The sequence below is a fragment of the Panthera onca genome, chromosome A3 (assembly GCF_046562875.1).
Source record: "Panthera onca isolate mPanOnc1 chromosome A3, mPanOnc1 haplotype 2, whole genome shotgun sequence".
Lineage (NCBI taxonomy): Eukaryota > Metazoa > Chordata > Mammalia > Carnivora > Felidae > Panthera > Panthera onca.
Genome location: NC_138341.1, coordinates 19,308,045 through 19,322,691, shown reverse-complemented (window position 1 = coordinate 19,322,691; position 14,647 = coordinate 19,308,045). Strand labels below are relative to the sequence as shown.

Below are 14,647 nucleotides of genomic sequence, written 5' to 3'. Positions count from 1 at the left end.
GAGTAAATGAATGAAAGTACATGTTAATCCACTGGTAAGTAACTAGCGTTTGTATGTACTATATTTACTTGTAAAGCAATTTGTGAACAAGTTCCAGAAATGATTCAGAATAAACTAATTATGTTACTAAATTATATCACTAAAACTTGTATTACTAAAAATGTGGTATATTTATAACAGGACATTGGTTTTTGTTTTTGTTTTTTTTTTTTTTTTTTTTTGGTATGCTGATCTTTTCAATACCTTATTTATGGAAACATTTGTGGAACAACTGTTTTTAAAGAAAGACTAAGAAAAGGCAGGCTTTTTTTTTTTTTTTTTTGGCGTATTAGTTGTTAAAGTCAGGATTCCACGTGTGAAGTAGGAAAATAAGAATGTTTAGAATTCTGTAAACGAGTAGATCTAAAGATGAAGGTGCATCAGAAATGCTGTTGTTTTTTTCTTGAGTTCATTTTTTGCTTTGTGTCCTCCTGTAACTATTGAACATAGTCACTGATGTTAGAGTCCTGTTGGGTAGAGGTACATGGTGCATATTTGTAGGCGTTCTTTGAAAAGGGGGAACTGAACTGGTTTTAAAGGATCTTAAGGCAGAGAGGAAGTGGGGGAGGAGAGGAGGAAACTGAGCAGAAATAGGGCAGTGAATACATCACGAAATAAGGTATTTATACAACTGTAAGAGGGCAGCATATTTCATTTGCAAATAGTATTATTTTAAGAGAGTCACTTGAAAAATCATTTCACAGCTATATCAGGACACTGAATGATTTAGTTACTTGGGAAGCTACTCAGCAGTAGTTATGGGAGACATTTAGGAGATCTATTACCAGACAGTAGACATTTAACTTGTTTGATTTAAGCAACTCTTCTGTGTTTTCTAGATTAGTTTCTTCACTAATGCATATTCATTTTAGAAAAAGTATATGTGGTTAATAAAAATTTCATTTATTTTCATTTTAACTATAGTAGATAAGATACAGGCTTTCAAGATGAAACCTCCTGCTCCTAACTCCAACATGAAATACCTGTATGGCCTTGAGCAACTGATTTTAATTCTCTAAGCTTCTGTTTCTCATTTACAAAACGTACCTGTCTCATAGTGGTATTGTATGTAATAGAAAGTGTTTAGCACAGTGACTAATTAGTATGGGTGCTCAATAAACATTACCATTATTCCAACTAGCTTCAGTGAGAAATTTCAAACTAGCTTAATCCTTTTTTTGTTTCATTTTTGGTCTTTTTACCTAAATGACTGGAAAAGAAATTCCCTTTTTTGCACCTTAATTTTTAATCTTATCATCAAAACAATCCATGTAAGAAGTCTGGAAAACAGAAGAACTGACCCACAATCTCATCTCCCCCTAAAGAATCTGCCTCCCCCGCCCCCCCTTAAATTAGGGGTGGTGGGATGTAGCCTGAAGGAGGAAAGTGTCTGTATCTGCGAAAGAAACTACTGCTTTGGATTATCACTTCCGAGTCTTTGAATCCAGGTGGTTAAACAACTTATGCTTTTCAGTGTGAGGAGCGCTTGACTAGTATGAGGTTGACAATGGGAAAGAATAGTCAAGAATGGTGGGCAGTTGGGGTGCCTTTGTGGCTCCATAGGTTAAGCGTCCGACTTTGGCTTAGGTTATGATCTCAGTGGTTTGTGGGTTCAAGCCCCACGTCAGGCTCTGTGCTGACAGCTCGGAACCTGCTTTCTGTGTCTCCCTCTCTCTACGCCTCTCCCACTCATGCTCTCTGTCTCTCAAAAATAAATAAAACATTAAAAATAAAAATAATAATAAAAAAGAATGGTGGGCAGTGGCAAACTATAGAGTCCACGTAGATAAACCCTAGCAGGGTTTTCTCTGACAGGAGGACACTGTTAACTGCTGCTTTATCATTTTCTTTTTGCTTAAACACATTGGCATGAATTTCACATGTGTAGCATTTGGTGATTTTACTTTTTGGTGGACATGAAATACATTTTGGTAAGTATAAATGAGAAATTCAAGACTCATGAAATTTGCAGAGAATGATGTGGACTGAGATGCACGTGTAATACGCATTTTCTAACTTTGTGGTAAGTCCTGAAAACCTGAATGGTAGAAGAGAAGTCATGGTTTAATTTCCACTTAACCTTCTTTCACTGTGAGCATTTTAGGCTTCTCCTCTGCTAATGTTCCAGTGAAATGCTTATAAATTGATGTTGTCCTGCTGCAGAGACAGCCTGTATTGGAAGGCTTTCCCTGTCCACCTCTCCTTCCTTCTAATGTGTGGTCCTCATTCTGTGATTCTGATTTAGAGTTTTTGGCTCCTTCAGGATGTAGAGAACAGAATCACTTGTATGATTGAGATGTTAAGAGCGGTTTAGACTAGATACAGATAACCCCAACCTTTTTCTGAACGTTACTCTCCCGTACCTGGGTTTATAGTCTTTGCAACATGGTGGTAATCTCATCTTGATAAAGTACATGCTGTAGCTCCCTCTTAAATACATCTTTGTTATCGCTTTCTACATTAGGTTGACTTTACCTCATCTTTGTCTTTCTGGGGGCTTCGGTAGGGGGAAAAATGCCTTTTCCCTCTGTTTTCTGTCATCTGCTTTAACTTTTTCTTTGTTCTTAACAACCATCTTTCATTCTAAAAATTAAACCCTACAGAAGTTACTGCTCATTCATGGTACCAAATTCCTCTAACAAATATTATGTGCGTACAGGCCAGGGACTGCCCCAAGCATTGAGCATGTAAGCAGTTGACAGAATATACAAAAACCCCTGCCCTTATGCTGCTTATATTCAAGAAGAAAGAGGAGAGACAATCAACTGTCTAGAAGTTAGAATTTGCCAGGTGCTGTGGAGAAAAAGTAAGGCAGGAAATGGGAGTAGGGAATGTGTAGGTAGTTGGGTGGGGGGTAATTGAGAGAAGTAAATTTGCCTTTTTCAAGGTTATTATTAAAAAATGAAAGACCTGGGAAAAGATTATTGTTTGTGCTTTATGTGTTAACTTATATTTCACGTATTGTATTTAGCAAAAATTATTATTTAAGGCTTTTTTAACGTTTATTCATTTTTGAGAGATGGAGAAATGAATGGGGGAGGGGCAGAAAGAGAGGGAGACACAGAATCCCAAGCAGGCTCCAGGCTCTGAGCTGTCAGCACAGACCTTGTCATAGGGCTTGAACCCACGGACTGCGACATCATGACCTGAGCTGAAGTTGAACGCTTAACCAACTAAGCCACCCAGGTACCCCTGTCATTTTAATATAACTATTGGGTTTGCACCCAGCAGATCCCTGAATATTTCTATGTTCTAATAACTTAAAGGCAGACAAACAAACCTCAGGTACAACATGACTAGAGCAGAGATTTATCAAATGGTTTGGAATAGATACCTTAATTTTACTTTTCCTAAAAGCACTATATTGTGTTTGTTTTTAAACCCTATAGGCTATCTGTTTATACCATTTTTATTGTGATGAGTAATATATGTTCTTTTGGAAAATTCGAAAGCAACAGGGGAAATTGAAAGAAGAAAATAGTCACTGAGAATCATATTACCCAGAGAAATGGTCTCTCTTAATACTTTGGTAGATATCCTTCTACAAATTTGTCTTTGCAAAAAATGGAATTATATACTGTGGTGTGTTACCTGCTTTTTCGCTTACTAACATTTATCAAAAAATAGTTCTATTTTATTGCATACTTATCTACAGCATAATTTTCTTGGCTAAATAATACTGCTTTGCTACTATAGAATGTTAACAACGTCTGACATTTACTGAGCATTTACTGTTTTCTAGTTACTTTTGAGACACTTGATGTATTTTTTTATTAGTCTTCAGCCTCTCCATAAAAGCTAGTCTATTATTACTTATTTTGCAGTTGAGAAGATTGAACAAGGACAGGTTTAGTAATTTTACCAAGATCTCACAGCTAATGTGCTCATATTATCCTCTCATATTGGTTCTGTAACTTTAAAGTAGTTTGTATTTTTTAAATTTAAGTTTTATTATTTGTTTGTAAAAATTTACTTAAGTAGGCTCCACACCCAATGTGGGGCTTAAACTCATGACCCTGAGATCAAGAGTTGCAGGCTCCCCATTAAAAAAGGAGGGGTGGTGCCTGGGTGGCTTAGTCGGTTGAGCATCAGACTTCAGCTCAGGTCATGATCTCATGGCTTGTGAGTTGGAGCCCCGCTTCGGGCTCTGTGCTAGCAGCTCAGAGCCTGGAGCCTGCTTCAGATTCTGTGTTTCCCTCTCTCTCTGCCCCTCCCCTGCTTGTGCTCTCTCTCTTAAACATTGAAAAAAAAAAAGGTGGGGTGGGTGCCTGGGTGGCTCAGTTGGTTGAGCATCCAACTTCAGCTCAGGTCCTGATCCCACAGTTTGTGAGTTTGAGCCTTGCATGGGACTCTGAGCTGACGGTGCAGAGCCTGCTTAGGATCTCTCTTGCTCCTCTCTCTCTGCCCCTCCCCACACTCATGCTTTCTCTCTCTCTCTCTCTCTCTCTCTCTCTCTCTCAAAAATAAATAAACTTAAAAAAAAACAAAACAGAGTTGCAGGCTCTACTGACTGAGCCAGTCAGGCAACCCTATATTTTTAAATTGTGCCACAGTTAACGTCTTTGTAACCATATCTGTGTTCACATCTATGATTATTTCCTTAGAATAAATTGCTAGTAGTTGTAGTAGTCGTAGTCATGGATCAAAAGGTATGGACACTTCCTATGGCCCATGTAAAAGCATTGCCAAGTTGTCTTCTAGAAAAACTTGTCAGTACCGAAGTGTTCTCCTACCAGTGAAACTGGTCCTGTTTCCCATATCGTCAGAAACATTGGCTTCTTTTTTTTAATCTCCTAATTTGATAAAGACCACCTTGTTTTTCTTTCTCTATTTTTGAAGGCATATTTTTAAAGATTTTACTTTTAGAAATACTTACCTCTGCTCTTTCTCACTTCTTTGGCATTTTCATCTCTTGGTTATTTTTAAGGTTTCTTTATATTTTAAGAATAGTAACTCTTTGCCATATAGGTATAGTTTTTTTTTTCCAAGTTTCTTTCTTAGTTTTGTTTATGGATTTTTATCAATGATAATAGCTAACGTTTATATAGGACTTCTCATATATAACACTATACTAATTTCTTATATTTACTCCCTTATTTAATTTTTACAGCATTCCTATGGGGTAGGTGCTATTGTTAGCCTCCTGTATGAAGTCCTATGACATTGTCTTTTAATTCTCAGCTTTTTTCCCTGTGTGTCTTTGCCTGTTTCTGTTCCTAATTTGTAAAAAAATCTCTTCTTCTAGCCTACTGGGTAATACCTATTGATTAGTTCACATTACTCAATTGAGGAGTCATTTCCTCTGAGATTACTCATCTAACAATTTTCTGGTTCCCTAAAGCAAAGTTAGGTGCTCATCTTTTGTCCTTTCTTTAGTACCTATATGGAATTCTAAGTTTTGGCCTTTTCCTTTTGTGTATACCCTGCTCTTTTTTTTTTTTTTTTTTTAACGTTTATTTAATTATTTTGAGAGAGTGCACATGTACGTGTAGGGGAGGGGCAGAGAGAGAGAGGGAAAGAGAGAATCCCAAGCAGACTCCACACTCTGCACAGAGCCTGATGTGGGGCTCAGTCTTGTGGCTGGGAGATCATCACCTGAGCCAAAATCAAGAATTGGGGGCTTAACCGACTGTGCCACCCAGGCACCTCTATTCCCTACTGTTATACATCTTATCCAAGTGCTATACATCTGATGACTTGGTAAATATTTGTCAATTTGAATTAAAGGTGCTTATGGTGATGTTGTTGATATCAGGAAGGGAATCAACCTTCCAAGTGTATAAAATGGAGAAACTTACATGGAGAAAGTAGCATTGGAACTGGGCTTTCAGTGAGAAAGGGGGGAAAGAGAGGGAGGGGCCCAGACACAAATTGAATGAAAACAGGCTTGGAAGTTTCCCGTTCTGGGAACAGCAAGTTACTTACAGGATTATTAACCTTGCCTCTGGGAAAGCCTGATAAAATAAATAACTCTTTCACTCCAGTGTACCTTTTCTGGTGTTCAGAATATTTGAATCTTCCTTCTAGATCTCTTCTATAAAACAAGGCTCAGTTTTTCTTCTGACTTCCCCCTTTTTTCCAGTGTAATGGGGGAAGTTGGAGGGTCCTGATGTAATCTTGGTAAGATTTTGAAATGCCCTGGGAAGTTTGGTGAACTGGTGGGGTAGGCCCACTGGCAGCCTCTGCCAGAAGTCAGAGCCTTAGGAGAAAGAGCAAACCCTGAAGAGTTGGGGTTCTAGTTACACCTCTCTCTGGCTATTGGTGCATTTGATTAGATCTCACTTCCTTTTCTCTCCAGCATTCATTATGTTTCTGTTCTAGTTTTGTTAAGAGGCATTTTTCTCTAAATTTACTAGTTTAATTTTGAAGTATACTGACTGCTTGTCTCTGAGTTATATTAACAATATAACCTGCCATTTAATGTAAATATTTTTCCAAGTCCTTTTACTTTTTCACCTTAACATTATTTCTCATTATGTAACTTAAACATATATTTACTGTGGAAATAATATGTACTGATTAAAGAAACTTTGTAAAATAGGAAAGAAAAGTAGGAGAAAAAGTCATTCCAAGTCCAGCAACCAATAACAACCGCATTTTGGTGTTTCCTACCTACTGTGTCTTTCTTTTTTGTGTTTTTAGATATATATTATTGTGCATGTTTTATAATACAGCCTGGTAGTTGAGTATAACATGGCTTTTGCTGAGTGGAGTTTTAGTTCCAGCTTGGCTTTTTACTAGCTTTGTGAATGTAAGTTTCGAAAAGACTTGGTTTTCTCTCCCTTAAAAAAAGTGGAGATTTAATAATAATACTTATCCATAGCATTGTTATGAGGATGAAGAGATAATGTATGTTTAGTGTGACCATCTCATAATAAATTCTTTCTATATGGTAACAATAATAATCAAGCCTGTCTTTTGCTTAGGTCAGCCAGGACTGCTGCCCTTGGCTATGCTTGGAGGGAAGGGGCATGTCAGGGGCACTGTACCTCTCTTTTCTGAAATAATTAAAATTCAGTTTCAAAATTCTTTTTTTTTTAACATTCTCAAGGGACCTATGAAAATGTTTACAATAAGGCCTTCTTTAAAGTGTAATTTATCTGGGGCCAGCCCCATAATTGGTGAGTGGCCTTGAGCCTCAGACCCTTCTAGGATGGCCCTGGTAATGATGATGTCAGTGATAACACATAGAAACCTGAGTGTCAGGCTTGGAATTTGGGAAGTATGCAGTGATTGTTGGCTGCTATTATTTTCATAATGATACATATTTATATCATAAATTTTAATTATAAGAATGTAAGCCATTTCCAGGTTATCATATGGTCTAGCCAAACTTGTGTTTTTAAAAATAGGTTTATTGAGGGGTGCTTGGGTGGCTCAGTCGGTTGAGTGTCTTCACTCTTGATTTCAACTCAGGTCATGATCTCACAGTTCATGAGTTTAAGCCCCATAGCAGGTTCTGAGCTCACAGCACAGAGCCTGCTTGGAATTCTCTCTCTCTGCCCCCTTCCACTCTTGCTGTCTCTCAAAATAAATAAGTAAACTTAAAAAAATCGGTTTATTCAGATATAATTTACAGGTCACAATGAATTTGATTTAAGTAGCAGCATAATACTTGATTTGCCCCACTGTGGGGCACTCAGGTTATTTCCAGGTTTTTTTCTATAATAACTAGTAATTGCAGTGAACATCTTCACATTTACCCCATTTATCATCGTTTTCTTATGACAGATTCCCAGAAGTGAAATTACTGGTTTATTGGATATGAACATTGGTAGGGTTCTTGCTGTATGTTCTCAAAGTGCCTTCTGAAGAGCAATACCAGTTTGCACTCCCATGAGTTATGTCTGCAGCACACATTCCCCTCACCTTTGCTGGCCTCGAGTATTAGCCATGTTTCTTTAAAAAAAAAAAAGTTTAGGGGGTGCCTGGATGGCTCAGTCGGTTGGGCTTCCGGCTTCGGCTCAGGTCATGATCTCAGGGTTTGTGGGTTTGTGAGTTCGAGCCCTGCGTCGGGCTCTGTACTGACAGCTCAGAGCCTGGAGCCTGCTTTGGATTCTGTGTCTCCCTCTCTCTCTGCCCCTCTCCTGCTCATGCTCTGTCTCTCTCTCAGAAATAAATAAACATTAAAAAATAAATAAATAAAATAAGTTTATTGGGAGAAGCAACTTAATTTGCATTTCCTTGATTATTTGTGACATTGACATTCATTAGTTTCATTTCCCCTTTTGAAAACTTTTTTTTTAACTTTCTGTAATATATTTATTTTTTATAATTTACATCCAAGTTAGCACATGGTGCAGCAGTGATTTCAGGAGTAGATTCCTTAATGGCCCTTACCCATTTAGCCCATCTCTCCTCCTACAACCCCTCCAGCAACACTCTGTTTGTTCTCTGTGTTTAATAGTCTCTTTATGTTTTGTCCCCCTCCCTGTTTTTATATTATTTTTGCTTCCCTTCCCTTCCCTTATGTTCATCTGTTTTGTATCTTAAAGTCCTCATATGAGTGAAGTCATACGACATTTGTCTTTCTCTAATTTTGCTTAGCAGAATACCCTCTAGTTCCATCCACGTAGTTGCAAATGGCAAGATTTCATTCCTTTTGATTGCCGAGTAATATTCCATTGTGTGTGTGTGTGTGTGTGTGTGTGTGTGTGTATACATATATATATATACTGTGTATGCATATATATACATACGTATATGTATATACTATGTGTGTATATGTATACCACATCTTTTTTTTGTTCATTTTTGAGAGAGAGAGACACACACACAATGTGGGGGGGGGGGGTGGCGGTGCAGAGAGAGAGGGAGACACAGAATCCGAAGCAGGCTGCAGGCTCTGAGCTGTCATCACAGAACCTGACACAGGGGTCTAACTCACCAACTGTGAGGTCACGACCTGAGCTGAAGTCGGACGCTCAACCGATTGAGCCATCCAGGTGCGCCTTACCACATCTTCTTTATCCATTCATCCGTTGATGGACATTTGGGCTCTTTCCATACTTCGACTATTGTTGATACTGCTGCTGTAAACATTGGGGTACATGTGTCCCTTCGAAACAGCATACCTGTATCCCTTGCATAAATACCTAGCAGTGCAGTTGCTGGGTTTTAGGGTAGTTCTATTTTTGTTTGAGGAACCTCCATAATGCTTTCTAGGGTGGCTGCACCAGTTTGCATTCCCACCAGCAATGCAGAAGAGATCCTCTTTCTCCGCATCCTCGCCAACATCTGTTGTTGCCTGAGTTGTTAACGTTAGCCATTCTGACAGGTGTGAGGTGGTATCTCATTGTGGTTTTGATTTGTATTTCCCTCATGATGAGTAATGTTGAGCATTTTTTCATGTGTCAGTTGGCCATCTGGATGTCTTCTTTGGAGAAGTCTATTCACGTCTTTTGCCCATTTCTTCACTGGATTATTTGTTTTTTGGGTGTTGATGGAAAACTGTCTTTTTGAGGTCTTAATGTTTTCTTTATCTGTTTTAATAGTTCTCTGTACATTAAAAATATTGACTTGGAACACCTGGGTGGCTCAGTTGGCTAAACGTCCGACTTTGGCTCAGGTCATGATCTCACAGTTCGTGGGTTCGAGCCCTGTGCCAGGCTCTGTGCTGACAGCTCAGAGCCTGGAGCCTGGTTCAGATTCTGTGATTCCCTCCCTCTCTGCCTCTCCCCTGCTCACACTCTCTCTCTTTCAAAAATAAATAAACGTTAAAAAGAAAAGGGTTTTTTTTGTTGTTTTTTTTTAATTTTTGGGACAGAGAGAGACAGAGCATGAACGGGGGAGGGGCAGAGAGAGAGGGAGACACAGAATCGGAAACAGGCTCCAGGCTCCGAGCCATCAGCCCAGAGCCTGACGCGGGGCTCGAACTCACGGACCGCGAGATCGTGACCTGGCTGAAGTCGGACGCTTAACCGACTGCGCCACCCAGGCGCCCCTAAAATAAAAGTTTTTAAATATTGACTATACTTGTGATTTTTCCTCATTTTCCCCATTTACCTTTTAATTTTGTTTTCAACAAAAATTTAAAATATTTATGTAGATGTGAATGGCTTCAGAACTTAGAAAGTTATCTTTGTTTCAGAGAGGTAATATTTTACTTGAAGGTGAATCATCTATATGAATGTTTTCCCTCTATACTTCTTATTCAAGACAAGTAAATAGTTTTGTTTTCATATTTAGTCCTGATAGGAGACTGAAGAGAACAGACCTAATAGCCAGCTCCCCTACCTTCCCCTCATAGCAATGCAGGCTGAGTCACAAGCTAATCTTAGGTGTTTTTTTTCCCCTCTGTGTGGGTGAATTATCTTGTTCAAAGTTGTTGACTAGTTCTTCTAGAATTGATTTAATTTAAATCTGCAATATTATTGGAATAGTAACTACTTCATTATTACTTTACCATTTCTGTTCTTTTATACCTGCTTGGTTTAATGGTTGATTCTTTGTAGGCTAAACTTAACGTTTATAAAAGGTCAGACTTATAATTTATATTTAAACATCTTAAACTGAGGTTGCCAAGTTGCAGAACTAGAACTAGTAATAAGTTTTTATAGAAAAGTTAATCTTTGAAGCTTTTAAGTCTCAACATGCTTTGTGAATTTGGGGCCCTAAGCCCTTAGGTAGAAATAATAGTAACCTTTTTCTCAGATATTGATTAAAGTGAGAAAAATATGCCCTTCTTATTAGTAATTGGTGACTTTAGTTTGTTGTACCTATTCAGTGAAATCAAGATAAATACTGTGTAGGAATGCAAGCTGGTGCAGCCACTCTGGAAAACAGTGTGGAGGTTCCTCAAAAAAAAACAAAAATAGAACTACCCTACGACCCAGCAATTGCACTACTAGGCATTTATCCCAGGGATACAGGTGTGCTATTTCAAAAGGACCACATACACCCCCATGTTTTATAGCAGCACTATCAACAATAGCCAAAGTATGGAAAGAGCCCAAATGTCCATCAATGGATAAATGGATAAGGAAGATGTGGTGTATATATATGATAGAGTATTACTTGGCAATCAAAAAGAATGAAATCTTGCCATTTGCAACTACGTGGATGTAACTGGAGGGTATTATGCTAAGTGAAATTAGAGAAAGACAAAATTCATATGACTTCACTCATATGAGGACTTTAAGAGACAAAACAGATGAACATAAGGGAAGGGAAACAAAAATAATGTGAAAACAGGGAGGGGGACAAAACAGAAGAGACTCGTAAATATGGAGAACAGGGGGTTACGGGAGGGGTTGTGGGAGGGGGGATGGGCTAAATGGGTAAGGGGCACTAAGGAATCTACTCCTGGAATCATTTTGCACTATATGGTAACTAATTTGGATGTAAATTTAAAAAAATAAAAAATAAAACAGGTTAATAAAAAAAATCTAAAACTGTCCTAAAATTAAAAAAAAAAGATAAATACTGTGTTATAGAGAACAAACTCGGGGTTGCTGAAAGGGTGTTGGGTGGAGGGAAGGGCTAAAGGGGTGAAAGGGCATTAAAGAGGACACTTGTTGGGATGAGCACTGGGTGTGATATGTAAGTGATGAATTGCTAAATTCTCCTGAAATAATTATTACGCTATATGTTAACTAACTTGGATTTAAAAATTTTTAAATAATAAATATTAAAAAAATAAATAAATTGACCTAAAAAAAAAAAGGAAATGAAGCCACTAACTCAAAAAGATATACATACCCTATGTTTATTGTAGCATTATTTACAATAGCCAAGAAATGGAAGCAAGCCAGTGGCCATGAGTGGATAAATGGATAAAGAAACTGTGGTACATAACAGTTGTTGGAGAGGATTCGGAGAAAGGGGAACACTTTTGCACTGTTGGTGGGAATGCAAACTGGTGCAGCTACTCTGGAAAACAATATGGAGGCTCCTCAAAAAATTAAAAATAGAATTACCCTACTACCTAGCAGTTGCACTGCTAGGTATTTTATATAAATGGGAACATAAAATATGCATGGTCTTTTGTGATTGGTTCCTTTTACAACCATGATGTTTTTAAGGTGCATCTTTGTTATGGCATATATGAATAGTTCATTCCTTTCTATGACCAAATATTCCATTGTGTGGATATACCACATTTTGTTTATCCATTCGTCAGTGGTTGGACACTTGGGTCGTTTCTACTTTTTGGCTATTATGAATAATATTGCTGTGAGCATCTGTATACAGACTTTTGTGTGGACATAGGTTTATGTTTTCATTTCTCTTGGGTTCATACCTAGGGGTGGAATTGCTAAGTTATGTGGTAGTCTATGCTTAACATTTTGAGGAAATGCCCAATTGTTTTCCAAAGCAGCTGAATCATTTTACATTCCCACCAGCAATGTGTGAAGGATCCAATTTAGGAGATTAGATTTTATGCTACTGATGAGTTATTCTACAGAATCTCAGTGGGAAAATGGCTGAAAATTTTTGGATCGGATTGCTGCTTCTCCAGGATGGTTCAAGACACATGCTGGGGCAGAAGGCTTTTCCTGTTAAATGAAACTAAAATGCAAGTTAGTTCCTCATTTCTTAGGAGCTATTGTTTTTTCATGTCCATTGTCTTCGATTTTTGTATATCAGTATGGACTACTTACTGATAATCTGAGTTAGTAACGATTACTGAAATTTAGTGTTCATAAACTATAATTAACAAATTTGTAGAGCTTACTGAGGGCTCTAATTTAGTTTAGCTATACAGTGCTTTGGCAGCATTGAAAAATTCCTACTGTGCACACCCACACTTAGATTTTCAGTGCATCATGGGTATTGTCTTGAGTTTGATGTGGTTTCAGTTGCTATTCTTGAATTAACTGCAATTAATTATGGAATTGGGGCATCTAGACGGCTCAGTCGGTTAAGTGTCTGACTCTTGATTTCAGCTCAGGTTATGGGATCAAGCCCCATGTCCAGCTCTGTGCTAGCAGTGCAGATCCTGCTTGGGTCTCCCTCTCCCTCTCCCTGCCCCCCCCCCCCCCCCCCCGCTCATGTGTGCACACGCGTGCACTCTGTCAAATAAATGTTAATAAAATTATAGAATCAGTGTTAGATTTAGTTTTGTTTCTTATTTATTTATTTATTTATTTATTTATTTATTTATTTATTTTTGAGAGCGTGGGCAGGGGAGGGGCAGAGAGAGGAGAGAGAAAATCCCAAGTAGACTCTGTGCTGTCAGCACAGAGCCCCACACGGGGCTCAAACCCACGAACCTGTGAGATCATGACCTGAGCTGAAATCAAGAATTGGATGCTTAACCAACGTAGCCACCCAGGCACCCCAATTTTGTTGCCCATTTTGCTCTTGTGTAACTGTTGCATTGTATAATTCTTCATCATGAAGTTTTTTTCTACTGAAAAATGGGAGCAGGGCGTTAGATTGGGTCTCTTGTCCCACTTAGGTGGGACATGGTTAGAATAGAGAATGAATGGAATACAAAATAGAAGGATTCTTTCACAGTCTAATATTGTATACATTTTTTAAAACGGGAATTCATGTATTTATAATTAAGGGGCTTAACTATGAAATACACGAATCCTCTGTAAGTTCACACTTTGGCTTTGGAGGTCTGAAACCTTTGGAATTGTATGCCACATTTTGTGCATTTGTGTTTTTTCCAGAAAGAGCAACGAAAGGTTTGCCAGTTTAAAAAAAATTTTTTTTAATGTTCATTTATTTTTGAGAGAGAGTATGTGAGCAGTGGAGGGGCAGATAGGGAGGAAGACACAGAATCTGAAGCAGGCTTTAGCACAGAGCCCGACATGGGGCTCCAAATCAGGAACCATGAGATCATGACCTGAGTCGAAGTTGGACATTTAACCGACAGAGCCACCCAGGTGCCCCATTGCCAGATTTTTTTTTTTTTTTTTTTTTTTTTTTAAGTCCATGACTCTTCAGAATTGAGATTGGTGAAGAGAATTTGTAAATTTGTGATTTTGAAGTATTTGGGGGAAGTAAGGCCTTGTTTTGCTTAGGTGTTATTGCTCAGAGATATTTTCTGGATACACTGTTGGTTTTAGTATGACTATTTCCGTGTAAGAGTATCTCTATTTTGTTATTTTGTGGTAGTTTTTCTCCCTGTCAGAACATGGAGTTTGCTTTTAAAATCCTTGTTCCACATTTATTATTTTATATTTGCTTTCTCAGTAAATTAGGACGTTCTATTTTATTCTTTTTGCTGCAGTCATAGCATACTTTCCAGTAATTGAAACGTATTGATATTTAAAAAAAAAAAAACAAACTTTAAACTGATAGAATAGGAAAATGGATGAATGCTTTTGTATCCACTGGCTACTGGTTTCATTTTCTTTACTCTCTTGTTCTGTTTGTTTTTGGTTGACATTGGAAACTACCATTCACAGGTAGAAGCTATTCCCACACAGGACCTTCTGGGGTGTGGCATTGGTTTTGGATGCCAGTCTCTTCAGGCCTCTGCAGTAGGCTGTGTCTGGAGGAGTGTACTTTTCCTTTGTAGTTTTTAGCACTAGATGTATCATGGCTGGGTTTGAGAGGAGATTGGTAATTTTAGTTGTTTTTGGTAAAACAGACTTGTTGCATAATATTGTTTATAATAGACTAAAATATAGACAAGAGCAAGGCTCTGGGT

At 38.1% G+C, this 14,647-nt stretch overlaps 2 protein-coding genes across 13 annotated transcripts in view; one reads left to right on the top strand and one right to left on the bottom strand.

The window, feature by feature from the left end:
- The window catches only part of LOC144615847 (uncharacterized), a 42,415-nt gene extending 41,320 nt beyond the window's left edge, over nt 1-1,095 (bottom strand). The window contains exon 1 of the mRNA XM_078443820.2: nt 1,087-1,095. Within this exon, the coding sequence (XP_078299946.2) occupies nt 1,087-1,095 (9 nt within the window). The remainder of the gene's footprint in view (nt 1-1,086) is intronic.
- The window catches only part of ITSN2 (intersectin 2), a 145,722-nt gene that overhangs the window by 2,749 nt on the left and 128,326 nt on the right, over nt 1-14,647 (top strand). The gene's annotated exons all lie outside the window — the stretch shown is intronic.